Source organism: Microtus oregoni, unplaced genomic scaffold (assembly GCF_018167655.1).
Source record: "Microtus oregoni isolate MIOR12 unplaced genomic scaffold, Mior012 000016F_ref0000370, whole genome shotgun sequence".
Lineage (NCBI taxonomy): Eukaryota > Metazoa > Chordata > Mammalia > Rodentia > Cricetidae > Microtus > Microtus oregoni.
In genome coordinates this window covers 3772169-3789699 of record NW_024543075.1, presented here as the reverse complement: position 1 = coordinate 3789699, position 17531 = coordinate 3772169, and the positions used below count along the sequence as shown (strand labels likewise).

Below are 17531 nucleotides of genomic sequence, written 5' to 3'. Positions count from 1 at the left end.
TTCCACAGAGGAGTCACACAACACCTCGTGACTTACTAGAGTCATGTCATCACAACAGGCAGCACAGGTACAGGAGGCAGCATGGGGGTTCAGAATACCATCCTGAAACAGAGAACATGCTACAGATATTATAAACACATAAATATGGAAGTATATAGATAGGAATACAGAAATTAGGGAGTCTGCCACTATCAGGAGTTGTTCAATGCTAGACTGTACCCCCACCACCAAGACAAAAAAATCTGAGCATAAAACACAGTCACTTCTGGAAACTTCTTGTCTACACAATTCCTACTGTCAGTAGGCTTTATTCTCTCTTCCTAGTAGTGAGATCACTGACCAGCCATAGCCAGGAGCTGACTTGGAGCAGGAATCAAGCCCTTTTCCTCAGACTGAAGAGTGGGGGTAGTGGCTAAGAGCACTTAATCACGCTTGTAGAAGACCAAGCACCCAATGGCAGTTCACAGCTGTCTGTAATTCCAGTCCCAGGGGATCTGACATCACAGGTACCATGTATGTGGGGCACATACACACATGCGGGCAAAACACCACTCACACACATAAAATAATAAAGCGGTAGAAAAAAAACCCATTTTCGTCCTTGTGAGGAAAATGGGGCAAAAGGAAGGCAGATGTGGCCGGGTGCTTTCGGGCTGACTTCTTCTACCTTCATTCTCATGGGTCTGATGCTGCCCTTTTCTGTGCCTACTGTGACCCCATCTGCTCCCCACAGCAGTTCCCTGAGTCAGCGCCAGCACACACCCAGCACACACCCAATAACATCGGGAGGGCAGGTGAACTGCTCTGATTACATCATCAGACCCCGTCTGGTGCCATGTCCTGGGCACTTCCTACTGCAAATCCTGAGGCCAGCTAGTCCCAGTACATACCTGGATGAGGCACTGCAGGGGTCTGCCTGCATAGCGGATGCTTCTCTTCCAGTCCTTGCTGCTGGCTCTTCCTGCCATGGCTTCAAACTCAGTTGGGCTGTACCAGTTTTCTCCCTGCTTGATACATCGGCCCCGCCCACCTGGAATGAAGGGGGCTGGTCTTTAGACATCATCAAGGCCTGTTGCTGGCTTATGCCTTTTTTTCTTTCTATGGCACCCTGGCTTCTAAGCTCACTTACCCTATGGTCACCCAATAGGCTGCCTGGCAAATCGACTGTGCATGGTTACTAGAAGCTGCACTGGGCCCCTTCAGGAGCCCTCTGTCACCTGAGCTGTCTGAGACGACTGGGAAAAACTGGGGAATACGACTAAGCTCTCTTCTGCTGCTTCTCCTATTTAGGGACAACTGTGACCCTAAACTTGTCCTTAGGTCTGTGCCTGCCTTGTGCCCTCCATGGCCTAGGCTCAGGGGACCAGGGCTGAAAGTCACCCGCATACACATTTCTTCTAACACATTTACATACACCAGGTTTCCTTGGCCTCAGTTTACCAAGAGGGTCACAGAGAAGAACAAAGCTCCAACATGGCCCGGCAGGAGCCAAGTGCCGCCTCACCTGAGCCCAGCCTGCTCTTGTACAGGGTGCCACTGATGTTCCGACAGCGCACGGGCAGCTCGCTGTCATACACCGAAGGGTCCCAGTTGTACTTGGTGCCACCTTTCTCCTGGCCAGGCGCCAGTGGGGTAGGAGGAGACTGAGGACCTGGGCAAAGAGAGGCTCAGTGGATTAGAGCAGAGCGACAGAACAGCCCAGGATGGTCCACCCCCAACCACAAAGCCCCTCACAGGTACAGAAGGATAGCCCTGAGGGGTAGTGCCACCCCTTCAACTGTGGGCGGCATTCCTTCTCTGCCTGGAAATTTTTGCCTTTTCTACAAACATCTATTTTGTCTTAAAATTTACCACTGGGGGGGGAGGGGGCAGGGGCAGGAGCTGCAGGTACCTGGGGTAAGAGGTGCTGCTGGGCCCTTCAGCCCCGTGGTCTCCACAATGCTCCCATCTGTGTGTACAACTATGAGTGTGGCTTTCTCAGTGTTCAGGCTGTCCCCGATCTGCAGGGCTGTCCTACCAGACTAGAAGGAAAGACACTCTTGTCAGTTCTAGGATAGCCAGAGGCACATGACTTGACGCAGTGGAATGTGGCCCTACTGCAAGACTCTCACTACTAATCAGCAAGATAGGATGTTTACCTCAGCCCACACATCCTCTCCACAGACATCCCCAAGGCGCACAGGAAAGAACCAAGAAAAGCACAAAGGCTACTGAGTGTCCACATACCTGTCAAAGCTGAAGTGATCATATACACAGTTTCTTTCTGGACACTGAGCACATCTGCCTTGTCTAAGAAGACTGTGCCCAGTTTCTGAAGGCTTCATAGAAAGCAGGATGGTGTGACCGACCACAGGAAGTCTGCTTATGGACAGTGCTACTGAAAGCATCCTGGAGGCTAATGCCTTCATGAGTGAACGCGAGGAAAGAACTAATGGACTGTAAGCCTCGGAGACAGGGCAGAGAGGTCGGATACAGGGACTCCTCGTGTGTCCATAGATCTCAGGAATGCACACAAAGCCAGGCACTGAGAGGGGCTGAGAGCAGCCTGAGCCTGGTAGAACACAAGCTGCAAAGCCAGCAGGCATGGAGGATGGCCTGATCCGAGCCTAAGGCTTCCTCACAGCTCTCTCTCTGCCTTTCTGGGTTTATACAGCACCTTTCATGTAGGGGACCCAAAGTGAGGATAAAGCCCTAACTCAAAATGAGTCACGTGCCACAGAGAAACCCTGTCTCGAAAAACCAAAAAAAAAAAAAAAAAATGGGTCACGTGCCTTGCCTAGCCCGTCCCTGAGGCTCCTGAGAGCACAGGGAGGCACGCAGACCCCCCTGGCTCCCAGAACAGCAAGTGCTCACCCACACCTAAACCCTGAGAGGGTCTTGAGAATGAGTCAAAGGCTCTAAGGACAGTTCCAGGCACCCTGAATTACACCCAAGAACAGCTTACCAGGACATGTCCTGATATGGATGCAGCGTTTGCCACTGATGTTGTGAAGACGTTATCTGCAGAGGACCCCACATTTGCCACAGTCACTGTAGTCACTTCTGCAACAGAATGGAACAGAACAGAGCTTCACTCATGGGAAAGGAAGAGCACAGAAGGCAAAGATCTTTACAGTGCCCCACATGGGTATACGCACTCCTCCCAGACATGTTAACACTAGTGTTGATGTTTAGCTGACATCTCTCATCCAGTCTAAAGGACTTGCTTCTCCCAGAAAATGGGGCATCTACCCTTCCCCACCAAAGCTTTTCACATGCGGCAAAAGACTCACCATACCCTCCCTTTCCTCCTTCGCCACTGGCCTTTCTCCCTTTGCAAAGAAGCTGCAAGTCTCATAGGCCTGGGACACCTCCTTGACGATCAAGACATGGCAAACTCCAGTTCTGCCTCACCCCTCTCCACTGTCATAGCTCAGGCCACCCTATAGCCTTGTGTCCATTGTCTGAGATCTCCATGTCATCCGTCCCCAGAAACTCTTCCTCCTGAAAAACACGTCAACCTGCCATGCCACTCCTGTAATATGAACTTGACTCCTTGGGGCAGACAGGTCTATCAGCAGTAACTTCACAGAGCAGCTCCACAAAGGTGTGCCATGTCCCTGATGTCACAGAGCAGCTCCACAAAGGTGTGCCATGTCCCTGATGTCACAGAGCAGCTCCACAAAGGTGTGCCATGTCCCTGATGCTTCCACACATGCCTCTAGGTTCTTCTGTATCCTGCTGCCTGCTACTATGTATCCTTTGCAACTGGCCTTCCCAACCTCTACCACAGGTTCTGTCTGGCACCAAGCATTCTAAAATGCTCAACATCCAGGGAAACTTCTGGCATAGGAGAAGTACTGGAAGATGCCAACTGGAGTCCTGCCAGCCCCATTAACCCAGCCCTGATCAATTTGCACCCTGTACCTGTCTAGTTCATATCCATATACCAGTCCATACATGGGCATACCTAATTCATCAGCTTAGCTAGCACTAAGCCACCTGGACAGTCTCTGACTTCAGAAACTTAGAACAAAAAAGTAGAAACGCTCTGATACATAAATATACAACTAAAATTCTGATACACCAGAGATGCAGTCTTCTCATGCTACCACAGACAACATCATATTTCTTTCCTGAACTCTAAAAATATGTGCAAAAAGGATAAAAACTTCATGACTCCAGATCCCACTATCAGCCCAGAATTCATGGGTGAAAAAGAAGTATTAAAAGCTCTAAGAAGCTGGGTGGTGGTGGCGCACGCCGTTAATCCCAGCCCTGGGGAGGTAGAGGCAGGCGAATCTCTGTGAGTTCATGGCCAGCCTGGTCTACAAGAGCTAGTTCCAGGACAGGCTCCAAAGCTACAGAGAAACCCTGTCTAGAAAAACAAAACAAAAGTCTAAGAAAAGCCAGGCAGTGGCAGTGCATACCTTTAATCCCAACACTTGGGACACATAGACAGGTGGATCTCTGAATTCAAGCACACCCTGGTCTACAGAGTTTCAGGACACAGAGAAACCCTGTCTTGAAACAAACAAACAAACAAACAAAAAAGCTCTACAGAAGAGACCAGAGAGATGGCTCAGCAGTTAAAGAGTACTGGCTGCACTTCCAAAGGACCTGGGTTCTATTCCCAGAACCCACACAGTGGCTTACAAGGTCTGTCACTCCAGGCACAAGTACAGAGATAATACATGTAGTCACACACACTAAATGAATTAACTTAATTTGTTTGTTTTTTGAGACAGAGTTTCTTTGTGTAGTCCAGGATGTCCTGGAAGTAGCTCTGTAAGCCAGGCTGGCCTCGAACTTGCTGACATATGTCTGCCTCTGCCTCCTGAATGATGGAATTAAAAGCATACAGCCCAGCCAAAATTAACTTTAAAAAACAAACAAACAAACAAAAACCTCCAGGAAGGGACCAGAGAGATAGCTTAGATGCATACAGTACTCTACTAGATGCATACAGTACTTGCAGAGAACCCAAGTTGAATTCCCATCACCCATGTTGGGTGCTCATAACAATGTATAACTCCAGCTCCTGGAGGAATCTGGTACCTCTAACTTCCACAGGAACCTGCAATCACATACCCATATCCACATACACACCTAACAGGAAAAATATTATCTTAGAAAAAGAAAAGCTCCAGGAAGCCTCCTTCACTTCCGTGACTCAATCTAGATTTCAGGTAGACAAGCAGAACCAAGACTTCTCCACAACTGTGCTCCAGACCTCATGCTCTGAACAAACACCCAGAGTTGATGCATCTCAACTCTGATGTACCCCAAAAAGAATCCCAATGCCAAATTTGCAGAGCTTCATATTAGAAAACATCTAACCATACAAAAAGCATAGCAAAATGATGGTATTCCAAGGATCAATGTACAAGTATAAGACATTCAGGAGCTCCAATTGGTAGGGAGTTCAGCATTCAGGAAGGTCAAAGGTTGGGGGTTATGGTGGGACTGTAGGAGGTAGTGTGGTGTGGCATCACCTGTACAAGGTAATGCAGCTCAGCCTGAGGCTCCATTTGTCACAAAACATGAAAATTAGGGTACTCTATGTGTCAAGAAACCAGAAGGAGCAAACCAGAAAACTATGTAATGGAGAAGGAGGGAAAAGGCAGACCTAGAAGACCCAGCACAAGGACACTCATGTCACTATAAGGCAAGGCTGATCTGCATATTACCTTTGACAAGCTGCCTGCCTTGGAGGACTTTCCTGGCCCTCTGTGCTCAGGTCACACTTGAACTGGCCTTTGGGGCATTACCAGCAGTAATGCCGCTGATCAAACCTGGAGCACCTTCAGAACAAAATTCACATATCCAGGAAGCAGCAAGAGAGGACACCGCAAGTAGTAGGTATTGAGAAAGTTCCAAAAGGGTTAAAAAAAAAAATATTGCAGAGAGGTACATTCACACAAGGGAAAAAAAATTGTATACAGTGCTGTGCCAGGCTAGTGGAGTGTGCAAGATGGGTATGCAGGGCATTGGGAGGTGTGTGTGTGTGTGTGTGCAAGATGGGTATGCAGCAGAGCATTGTGAGGTGCAGGGCAGGGACAGAGCAAGTGTGCAAGACATGATGAAGTGTATGGGCAAGCTCAGAGTAGGTGTGCAGGGCACTGCGAGGTGCGTTGGCAGGTGTGAAGTGCGTAAGTAGGTGCAGAGCATGTGCACAGGGCAGGTGGGAGGTACACAGACAGGAGTAGGGAAGGTGTGCAGGGCATTGTGAGGTGCACTGCAAGCACAGGTGCTGGGCAGATGTGCAAGACAGGTGGAAGAGAGCTTTCCTGTGAGACAGATGTGCATGACAGATGCATAAAGCATATGGGAAGCGGCCTGTACGTGGTGCATGTGTTCAGGGCTTGTACGCGGGAACCCTGTGAGGCGCGAGGCCGGCGGGCGCACTTGCCTGCGAAGGCGGCGGCGGCGGCGGCCTCATCGGGGCTGGGTAGAGCCTCGGTACCCATATCCATGTGCCCAGATTCGGCCGCCATCACCGCCACAGCCGTGACCCGCCGCGTCTCGCGCTCCGCCTCGGAGTCCGCGTCCTCCTCCGAGTCCTCGTCTCTGCTTAACACCGGCTCCTCCGCCTCGCTTTCCGCTGCGGCCGCGGCCGCCGCCGCTACAGCGGCCGCGGCCGCCACCGCTGCCGCCTCGGCCAGGCCCAGCTGTTTTGCCGCCGAGTCCGAGTCCTCCATACGGACTCCGCCGAGTCCGCCCGAAGGCGCCGTCCGGGACCGCCCGAAGCGCCAAGCGCCGAGCCCGAAGCGGGGCCCGAAGAGGCCGCCCGAGTTGGGCCGAGGCCGCCCGAAGCCACCGCCCGAGCAGCGACCGAAGAGGACGTCTGACGTCCCCCGAACCAAGCCGAAGTCGCCCGCCGAGCAGGGACGACGTCCCGAGTGTAGTACCGAGAAGCTCCGAAGTTTCCCGAAGTGAAGAGTCGAGTCAGTACGAATGATTCCGAAGCTTCACGAAAGCTTACGAGCGTTTCTTCCTCGCTGCCTAGGAGGCTAGTCTGATTGTGGTCACCGGCCGATAGGGCTGGTCGGCTCTGGGTAGTATCTCGCCGACTTCTAACGAAGTCTGACTTCGCCGACCGACCCTGGAGCCACTCGATTTTTCCAACCCCCTCTGGAGGCGGCGGAAGCCGAGCTCACACGAGGTCTAGCCGAACTCCGCCGAATGTCTCCGAGCAGAGTTCTTCGGAGCCTCAGTGCCCGCCTCCTTCTGTCCGAAAGCTTCCGAGTGTTGCCGGACGGAAGAATCGGGCCTCGGCAGCGGTCGGACGCCCTCAGCACCGCGGGGCGGGAGGAGCGAAGATGGCGGGAGGGTGCGGCCAAGAGGCTGCTGGGATTGTGGCGGACCCAGCGGCAAAATGGCGGCCATGCGGCCAGGTGAGGCGGGCGGGGCTATACTGGCGCCGGGATAATGTGATCGTGCTGTCGCGATGAGAGGCCATTTGGGCTGGCGCTGCAACTCCCTTAATTGTCACCTCGCCATTCCGGGCCCTGATGACAGAAGCCCACTACTCCAGATTTCTGCAGCGGAGATGGGGGGAGGGGCATGTCTTCCGGTTGGGTGTGGGCGTGGGGCTTCGGGGAGCCAGCGGCTTCCCTGAAGCTCGTCGGACATACCAGTGACATACCTGAGGTACACGCTGGGGGACCCCAGATACAACCTACAACACCTTCTGTGCACCCACCGGAGACTCACCCAGGGTACACTACCGTCGCACACCGACACAACCATAGGTCACTAAAGTTGACATGCATGACATCCTGAGCACACCCGCTGCTCACCTCGTGTACACCCTTGATACACCCCGTTTCTCACCAGATGCTACACCTTTGGCACGCCGGACTAGGATACTGAGGTTCCCTGGGACAAAACCATAACACATTTTCAGCTCACCCCCGGCATAGCTGCAACTCACCCCAGGTATAAGGATAAGTAGGAATCAAGTGTGTGGGAAGAAGTAAAAGGTGATGATTTAGACTACCTCCAACAACTAGAGCAGGCTTGCGCCAGAGACACGGCTCTCAAGTTCTGGCCACGTGGTGGTCAGGGCACGGGATCCAATCACTCAATGACCAGAGTTCAAGACAACACATTACATACTTTCGGCTGGGTTTTTGTAGCTAAGGTTAGGTAGGGAAAGGGGCGTTTGGCAAGTGCATAATAGGTAAGTTAGCTGTTTTCCCTAGACAAACCGGTTTTGAACTTCAGGGTCTGTTATCCCTTTTTGCAACCATGGAGTGTCTCGGATAGGGCACGACTGCTTTTCTTCTGGACTCCGGGTGTCTGGAATCAGAGTCAGCTGCTCTTCCTCTGCCGTGCTCAGAGAGCTGACTTCCTGGAACTCTGAGCTAAGTCTCAGGGCCTTGGCTTTTGGTAGGATTCTTTGAGCAGGTGCAGCCATGACACACCTGCTGTTTGCCCTGGGATACACCGTGGCACACGGCAAGTCACCGCAGATTTATTCATGGCATGCCTCTTGTGCTGGAACATACTCAAGATATTCATAGCTTACATTCAGCTCACCCCAAGCACATCTCTAGTCCTCCCTGGTGTAATATTAGGTTGGTGGCCTCATCCAAGCCCCAACATCCATCTTTGGAAGGCCCCTCCCCTGGGAGTTTCCTTGGTCCAGACTCAACCTCCAGAAAACCCACCAAGCGCCAACCCCTCCCCAGGGAGGCTTGTCTTAAGAATATTTTTAACACCCGGCCCATCCATGGCATACCTGAGGTACACCACTAGCATACCCGGTACACAACAGACACACCATGGCATACTGTCAGCTTACCCTGCATGAATGCACACACACACACATACACACGCATTCATGCCCCCTGGCTTACTTGAGTTCTGGGCAACCAGAGCTGCTGTAGCTCACATTTCACCCTGTCAAGAGTCCCAGGCCCAATGAGGATCCTCGGGCTGAGCCCAGATGATGGATGGGCAGACAGAGCCAGGTGTCAGCAGTGTGGGTCAGAAGCTGGTCTCAGCCAACTCGGACCTGTGCCTGTCCATCCATCCATCCATCCTCCCAAATGTTCCTCAAGGGGACAAATTTCGGAAATGTGATTGTACTACACGTGCAGCCTAGAGTGCCTGGCACTTACTGCCGTGCGGCTCTGTGTGATATCTGCCGCGGACCTGGAAGTGCTATTCTTGTGTACTTGTTTATGGGAAAAAGTAACTCCTGGGTGAGAAAGCCTTCTTGGAATTAAGTCACATAAAAGGCCCAGTTTCCAGGCTAGGCTGTTGGCCCACTCCACTTATGCAGCGGTGTGAGAGACTGAGTCAGGAAGATGGCTGTGAGTTCCAGGCCGGCAGGTCAGAGCCACAGAGTGAGGCCCTGTCTCAAATAAAAATAAAAAGTATAATCCTAGCACTTGGGAGACTGAGGCAGGAGTATAAATTCTAGGTCAGCCTGAGCTACATAGGGGATCTTGTTCCCAGAAAAGAAAAAAAATCCTACCAGAAGAGGGATATGTAGCCTTTGTCACACCAAGAAAACATGAGTTTCTGCCTTGTATCTGTCGGTAGCTAGCTGCACAGCGATTATCAAAAATCATTGATAAAAGTGTTAAATCCCAAAAGCCAGACAGATGAACTCCTGTAGGTTTGAATGTGTTAGAATTATTTTAATTAATTAAATCAGTTATTTTAAAATGCTATTTAAGCTTGGTGTAGTGGAGCATGCCTTTAATTAAACCACTCAGGAGGCAGAGGCAAGCAGATCTCTGTGAGTTCAAGGCCAGCCTGGTCTACATAATGAGTTCTGGGAAAGGCAGGCCACGTAGTGAGAGCCTGTCTCAGAAAATAAAAAACATGCTATTTGAGGGGGTGATTTTTGTTCATTTGTTTTTGTTGTTGTTTTGTTTGGTTTGGTTTGGTTTTGGTTTTTCGAGACAGGGTTTCCCTGCAGCTTTGGAGCCTGTCTAGGAACTTACTCTAACTCACAGAGATCCGCCTGCCTCTGCCTCCGAGTGCTGGGATTAAAGGCATGCGCCACCACCGCTCAGTGCCATTTGAGGGTTTTATACAGTATTTTTTAATGTTTCATTATTTGTATGTGGAAGGAAGCACTTGAGTGCAAGGTGCCCACAGACGCCAGAAGAAGGCATTAGATTTCCTGGACCTGAAATTATAGACATTTGTGGCTGCCTGATGTGGATGCTGGGAACCAAACTTGGGTCTTAGCAAGAGCAATATGTGCTTTTACCAGCTAACCATACTGTAGAAAATACAGTATTTTCCCCCAAGTCTCACAATTTCGATCTTTAGCAATAAACACCCAGCAGATATGATTTAAATGTTCCTGCCACTTTCTAGGGGATGTTGGGAATGAGACCCAGGACTTTCACATGCTAGACAAGTCCTGATACTAGGACATACACCCTAGTCCTGGTACTAGGACATACACCCTAGTCCTGGTACTAGGACATACACCCTAGTCCTGGTACTAGGACATGCACCCTAGTCCTGGTACTAGGACATGCACCCTAGTCCTGGTACTAGGACATGCACCGTAGTCCTGGTACTAGGACATGCACCCTAGTCCTGGTACTAGGACATGCACCCTAGTCCTGGTACTAGGACATGCACCCTAGTCCTGGTCCTAGGTGTTATAAAAGGATCCAAAGGGAGGCTGGAGCGATGACTCAGTTGTTAAGAGCTCTGGCTGCTCTTGCAGAGGACTCAGGTTTGATTCCCAGAACCCACATGGCAAGTCACAGCTATCTATAACTTCAGTCCCAGGGGATCTGACACACTCTTCTCACCTCTGCTGGCACTTCATGCAGGAGGTGCACAGACATACCTAGAGGAAAGCAGGAAATTTAAAAAATTGAAAAAGGATTCACTAGGTGGTTGTGGCACACAACTTGAATTGTAGCCCTTGGGAGGCAGAGACAGATGGATTTCTGTGGGTTCAAGGCCAGCCTGGTCTACAGAGTAAGTCCCAAGACAGGCTCCAAAGCTACAGAGAAACTCTGTCTCAAAAAAGAAAGAAAGAAAGAAAGAAAGAAAGAAAGAAAGAAAGAAAGAAGGGAGGAAAAGGATTCAAAGAAAAGAAACCCCCAATTAATGTAAAGCCAACCCAAATGATGACAGGTATCTAGGTAGCCTAGTTTAGCTGGGCCTGGAAAAGAACGGATCATGTTTACTAGCACACCCTGTGGAAACTTGATGCCACTCCAGTCACACTTGGCTTCCTGCTCCCACACGTGTGCCTGCTAGGAGGCTGTCCAAAGGCTGTTACTAATGTCCTGTGTTTACCAGTTTATGACTCGCCCATGCAAGAGTCCACATCTCCAGAGTAGACAGCTTCAAGCTGGCCTTCGAAGTCAAGTGACCCACATAATCTCACCGAGGCACCACTTCCTTTTCTGTTGCAAACCCAGGGAGGACAGGGGACAGCACAGAAGATGAACATACCTTGGGTTCAGGTGCTGCTTTGTAATGCTCAGAAGGCAGCCTCTTTTATAGGCGGTTTTGGCCAAATTCGGAGATTTTATGGTATGCATTCACATGTAGAGACGTGCAGGGCGTGAGCGTGCAGCTGTGTGAGCCTCCAGACAGGCGGCCTGACCCAGGTCACATTCCATCGAGGGATGGGCCAGGCAGATTTTCATGTACAAAACTTCAGACTCAGAGTCGCAAGGGAGGCTCTATTACACCCTGGCGCTGACCCTCACAGGCCGAGGGAGGCTAACACCTGCACAGAGCATGGGCCATTCTAAGAGGCTGCAGAGTTACATGGATGGTTTAAAAAGTACCCCCTCTAGACAGCTGGCTTGGGGACGCGAATCAGATTCCATCAGAAAGCAGTGCCCTAGGAGGGAGAGATGAAGAGGTGATTGTAGATCCTAGCTGCGGCCATCATTCACGTCCATCTATAAACATGGAATCAGAGAACTAAATGCCTGCCATGTTGCTGTCGATGTCTTACTGGCCATCCTTTGTCTTCCAGGGAGAGGCTCCTTCAAGGTGGTATCCTGCTGCTGCTTCCCAAGACCTTGACCAAGCATAGCCCCTTTAGGGCAGCACCACACTGATTAGCTGGCCTGGCACCCTCAGCGCTCTGCCTTTTTGTGTCTTTCATGTCCCCCCCCCCTTTTTTTGTTAAATTCTGACTAGTAACTTGTAAGAAGGAAAGGTGTTCCCTGGTGTGCTGGCTCTGTCACCCACCAGCTCAGCCCTCTTCCCCTTCATAGGCCTGGTACATTAGGGGATGCCCATTTGCTTGCCACCAACCAAACCTATAGCAGGAGGCGAAAACCCCTTACTTTGAATGGCCAAGTAATACATTTTCTCTAAAGAAAATGAAATGGGTCCTCTTTGTAACTCACGATGTGAATTAGGATGAAGAAATCCCCCTGTCCTGCCTGCATCTGCTGAGGACTGGGGTACTTAGGCCATGTGCTAACAGGTTGGGAGGGATCCGGCATCACTCTTGTGACCACTAGGTGCCCTCAGGTGAGCACTCCAGGAGCCCATGTAGCAGTAGAAGCTCCAGGTAGGCAGGGGCCAGTGGCTGGAGTCCACCCTGTTGGAATTACCCAAACCTGCTGATCTGCAGCTCTGGGGGGCTGGATAGGCCCCTTTGTTGGCCACCTGAGTAGTTGTACCCCATTGGTGAGCTTGAGGATCCTTGATTACTCGCCAGCTCTCGTCAGTTCCTCTTCAGATGCTGTTTCACCTCAGTGGGCTGTACTATGCCCTGTACTTCCTAGCTACATTCCTGATGATTACATATAAAAGTAAGTTATGAGTGCTGGGCCCTTCAAAGGAATTGTGCCCCTGATACACTTATCTGAGTTCTGGCTCTGTGTGTGTTCCTAGGTCAGGTTTTCAGTTATCCTTTTAACTGTCTGGTCCTGGATCTGGTTCTCTTGCTTCTGATGGGGATTCTCGAAGTAGCTCGGCTATATCTAGGTGAGTTGACTGTGAAACCATAAAATGCTTGTGGTCCCATAGGTGTTCTTTCAAACTTTCTAAACCTTTAAATATTGATCATTTTATAGTGTGAGTCTTGGAGACATTTCCATCCAGGCCGCTCTACCAGGTGCTTCGCAGTGTTACCTTTTGGAGTCATTGAAGTACTAAACATTTGTTCAGATTCTTGGCTCCAAGAATAACTGCACTGGTGATGTCCTCCTGTCTGGAAGGATGTGTATACTAACGCTGTGCTCGGACCAGAAGCTCAGCCTAAAGCGAGAACTCCACAATGCTCCCCTGAGCTCCCCTCATTCCTATTGGCTCAGCAGTCAGGGAGAACATCTGGTAGAGGGGGAGTCTGCCTCCCCAAGCCCACTCGGTATCACATCAGCTCCCAATTTGAGTCCAGTCTTAGTCTGTTGCCTCTATCTATCTATTTATCTATCTATCTATCTATCTATCTATCTATCTATCCGTCCATCTATCTGTACAGTCCTACGTAACTAAGGCTGGTCTTGAACTCCTGATCCTTCTGTCTCTTCCTCCTGAGTGTTGATTGTAGGCATGCATCATCATGTCCAGTTTTTATGCATTGGTAGGATCAAACCCAGGGCTCACACATGCTAGGCAAGCACTGTATCCCCATCCCTTCCTGTTTTTCTGAGTCACACAATTCACTTAGATCAGGGTTACGGTCAGAAGAGGTAGGTTCTGATAGACAAGGAGTGCAGAAGTAAAACCTGGAAGTCCTCCTCCCAGAGCTAACTGCAGCGATGAGCACGCGTCTAGGTCTCTAGCTCTGCTCCTGCTCTTCCCTGCACTCAGTGGCAGGCAATGTAAATGAGGCTCATCACCCAGGTCCATTGCACTTTGAGGCTCTGATCACTTTCCTTTGATTGGATCTGTTACCTTCCCTCCCTGTCTGCTGGGAGTAGCAAGTATCCTGTCTGTGTCTCTTAGACAGAGCCCCAGTGTCTACTACTGTGGACTGTGCTGGAGCTTGCACTTCTTTCTCAGTAGGCGGTGCTGCCCATGGGCTGCAGAGGCGGGCATTGCGTCAATGAAGAGTCAGGCCAACCCCTGCAGTGCCCTCTCTAGGGGTCTGTCATCATTGGACTTCTCCAAGCACTTGGCACTCAGCAGGCCCCTCAGATGCCCAGGGCTGGGGCCAGTGGGCCTTCAGTTCCCCAGCTGCTGGGGTCAGCAGACCCCCAGCAGCTCTAGCAGCTGGTCAGCTATTAGCAGCTCCAAGTTGGCATTTTCCATGACTGACCCAGTTGTTTGTAATGTTTTTAATAAGAACTCATGAAATTTTCCAGAACCAGCCTGCCTTAGCCCAGAGTAAAATATTTTTAGATATTTTAAACAAAATCCTTTTGATTCCACTTGGATTTAGAAAAGGTGGAGATGCCCACAGTTTTAAATCCACACTGTTTGTGTCTCAAGAGTACAGAATCTGAGATTTATCCATTTGGTACTTTCTGATACGACGTGGCCCTGATGAACAGTTTTCCCAGATCCCATGAATTCATTGCCCCTTAGCAACCACAGTACCCAGAGCTCGGCAGATGGTGGGGTGTCCTGAAGCCCCTGCCTTAACCTCATGTTTACTCTCTTTTCCAGGCACAAAAGGCAACCTGACGGAGTCTGAAGTGCCACTGGCAGCCAGCCTGGCATTCACAGCAGCCAGTGTCCTCCTTTCTGTTTACTTCCTGCTCTGGCAGACCTTGGTACTGTGGATGGACTCGGTCCTCAGCACCATTCTCCTGGTGCTACATGGGCTGGAGGCTGGCTTGCAGGTGGTGGTCATTGCTGACTTCATCAGGTAGACGGATCAGGATAACCTACACAGCAGTGCTCCTCAGCCTCCAGCCAACTCCTTTGCTCTCAAACACAATGGGTATCTTTTTTTTTTATTGATTGTCTATAAATGGATTTAGGTGGTTTATAAACCTTTTTTAGTGAGCGGGAGTACAGGAACCAGGGAGGGGCAAACTGTTAGGAGTTTAGGTGTTGAAGATGGTTATCATGGACAGTAGTCAACCCTAGAGATGTCCACTCCTGTTGTATGGTCAGGGTCCTGGCTATAGCAGCAGGACCACCAGTGATCACCAGGCCATTGGAAGGCCAAGTCTTTCAGGAAGTCAACACTGGGGGCAGCCCAGCTGCTCCACCCTATCTCAGCCCTATAAATGCAGCATCTTGGCAGGAGGACTTGGCTGTGTTGGTCTGTCACCGTGTGTTTTCTCACAGGAATTACTGACTTCCGTGCTTCCCACACTAACCCTGCTTCTTGTTCTGAGAACCTGCTGTACTCTGTAGCGAGGCCTTTGTCCAGGCCTGGGATCCCTCTGAAGTTGCAGGATGGCAGGCTTTGAGTTCCAGGGTCCCTCCACTTTGGCTCCCTGTAAGGCCAGTCCTGAATAAAACTGTTTGGTTTCCAAAAGGAAACAAAAGCAAATGTATGCCGGGTGGGGTGGCACACAACACCTTTAATCCCAGCACCCAGGAGGCAGAGGCAAGCATATCTTTGTAAGTTCAAAGCCGGCCTGATCTACAGTATGGTGAATTGCAGATCAGCCAGGGTTACATAGTGAAACTTTGTCTTAAAAAAAAAAAAAAGTGGAGGGAGCTGAAGAGATGGCTCAGCAGTTAAGAGCACTGGCTGATCTTCCAGAGAACCCAGGTTCCATTCCCAGCACCCACATGGCAGCTCCCACTTGTCTATAATTCCAGTTCCAGTGGATCCAACATCATCACACAGACACATATGCAGGCAAAACACCAATGCACATAAAATAAAAATAGATTATTTTTTAAAGAGTGAACAGGACAGAGAGCCATATATTGTGATGTTCACTTCAGCCTCTTTTGGTGGGGGTGGGCTGTAGGGGACAGAGACAGTGGAAGACCAGTTCTCAGTCTGGGAAGTCTGTCAGTCTACTAAACTGCCGTTTTGTCAAGTGCCAAGTCAATTCCATCTCATCTCTTGCTTCTCTAATCCTAACCCATTTTTTCTTAAAAACTATTTAAGCAGTTTTTTTTAAACAGGTTCTTTCATTTGTGTCTGTTACATGTTTTCTGTTTGTGATACTATGTTCAAATATCTAGTTTCTCTTTTAAAAAAATAAATAACTGGGGGCTGGAGAGATGGCTCAGAGGTTAAGAGCATTGCTTGCTCTTCCAAAGGTCCTGAGTTCAATTCCCAGCAACCACATGGTGGCTCACAACCATCTGTAATGGGGTCTGGTGCCCTCTTCTAGCCTGCAGGCATACACACAGAAAGAATATTGTATACATAATAAATAAATATTTTAAAAAATAGATAAATAAATAAATAACTATGCTGTCATGATTTTGTCTTAATTATAACCACCTACCTTCTGCCCAGGTCCAGTATATAGGAGTCCATCCTGTTGTCACTTCTTAACCCTATCCTGGGACTTGTCCTGATACCTCTACCTGTCTTCTCTCCACCCCAGTAACTATCCAGAAGCCTGCCTGTGAAGTGTGTTGAGAGTGGTAGGTTGCTGGGCCATCAAGAGCCTTCTCTGGGTTCTGCATAGGGAACCATCTATGTCCATGGGTCCTTGGCTGGTTTCCTTTAACCCACACCTCCTGGAGACCACAGTGAAGATCAGGATGGCCTGAAGATATTCTCTCCCTGTCCCACAGGCAGGCTTGGGAAAGACCAGTGACCTAGAAAGCCTAGGGGCACTTCCCTCCCCTTTGACCCTGTGGCTTGAGCAAGTATCATCGCCTGGGTGTGCAAAATGGACTAAGGCTAATGGCTCTGGGGGGCTCAGCCACTCCCTGCAGCTCAAGTCAGGTCCTCTCTTGGGAAGGAAGCTTGCCAACTTCACATAATAAGCCAGAGTTTCAAGCCTTTAACACCTTTACTCTTGTGGCGCGCCTTTAACCCCAGCACTCAGGAGGCGGAGGCAGGCATATTTCTGTGAGTTTGAGGCCAGCCTGGTCTACGGAGTTCCAGAGCAGCCAGGGCTGTTAGGTAGAGAAACCCTATCTCGATAAAACCAACAAAACAAAACAAAACACCTCTACTCTTACTGGCCACATGGAGGTGGTGTTTCCGGTGGCCCAGAGAGGGCGTCAGCTGCTACTACCAGCTTGGGCTGCCTCACAGCGAAGTCAGTGAGCACTAGTAGCAGCACTAGGGAGCCCCATACTTCACCCATTTCCAGCTCTGCCCAGGAATGTCAGGGCTGACACAAACCCCTGCCCCTCCCTTTCCACAGCCAAGCACTTGACCTCTGCTTGCTGGGCCAGGGCAAGGTCACAGGCAGAGCAAGATTGGGCCAGTTCTGTGAGATCAGCTGTAAGGGCTGGGAACCAGGAAGCATCTCTGGGGCTCATCAGTAGCTGGGCTTGGAGGACCAAGTCCACTTCTGCCACCCTTCTGTCCAGCCTACCTGTGGCATCCCAGAGTGTGTCAGGTGGGTCAGACATGCTGCTGGCCCTGGAGGACAGAGCACTCAATGCCCTAGGGAGGGCTGACTGCCCGCCCAGGACAAACATGCCAGGGCCCTGCCTTCTGGGACTGTAGCCTGGGACCCTGACTTCCTGGCAGCACCCATTTCCTC

The 17531-nt window shown here is 50.3% G+C and overlaps 2 protein-coding genes across 2 annotated transcripts in view; one reads left to right on the top strand and one right to left on the bottom strand.

Moving 5' to 3' along the window:
- The window catches only part of Deaf1 (DEAF1 transcription factor), a 31077-nt gene extending 24206 nt beyond the window's left edge, over nt 1-6871 (bottom strand). Inside the window, exons 1-6 of the mRNA XM_041666874.1 lie at nt 6392-6871; nt 2945-3042; nt 1892-2021; nt 1505-1651; nt 891-1030; nt 37-102 (exon numbers count right to left, since the gene is read on the bottom strand). Coding sequence (XP_041522808.1) covers nt 37-102; nt 891-1030; nt 1505-1651; nt 1892-2021; nt 2945-3042; nt 6392-6680 — 870 coding nt within the window. The 5' untranslated portion in view covers nt 6681-6871. The remainder of the gene's footprint in view (nt 1-36; nt 103-890; nt 1031-1504; nt 1652-1891; nt 2022-2944; nt 3043-6391) is intronic.
- Nucleotides 6872-6945: 74 nt separating this feature from the next.
- On the top strand, nt 6946-15635 carry Tmem80 (transmembrane protein 80). The gene is made up of 5 exons (XM_041666875.1): nt 6946-7376; nt 11963-11982; nt 12659-12752; nt 12835-12927; nt 14554-15635. Exons 1-5 carry the CDS (start codon nt 7358-7360, stop codon nt 14757-14759), a joined length of 432 nt encoding a protein of 143 aa, XP_041522809.1. The 5' UTR covers nt 6946-7357; the 3' UTR covers nt 14760-15635.
- The last annotated feature ends 1896 nt before the right edge of the window (nt 15636-17531 follow it).

Coding starts and splice junctions, on each gene's coding strand:
- Tmem80 (XM_041666875.1), top strand. Junction 11,983..12,658: donor GGAGAGGCTCCTTCAAGGTG/GTATCCTGCTGC, acceptor ATTACTCGCCAG/CTCTCGTCAGTTCCTCTTCA. Junction 12,753..12,834: donor CCTGATGATTACATATAAAA/GTAAGTTATGAG, acceptor GTGTGTTCCTAG/GTCAGGTTTTCAGTTATCCT.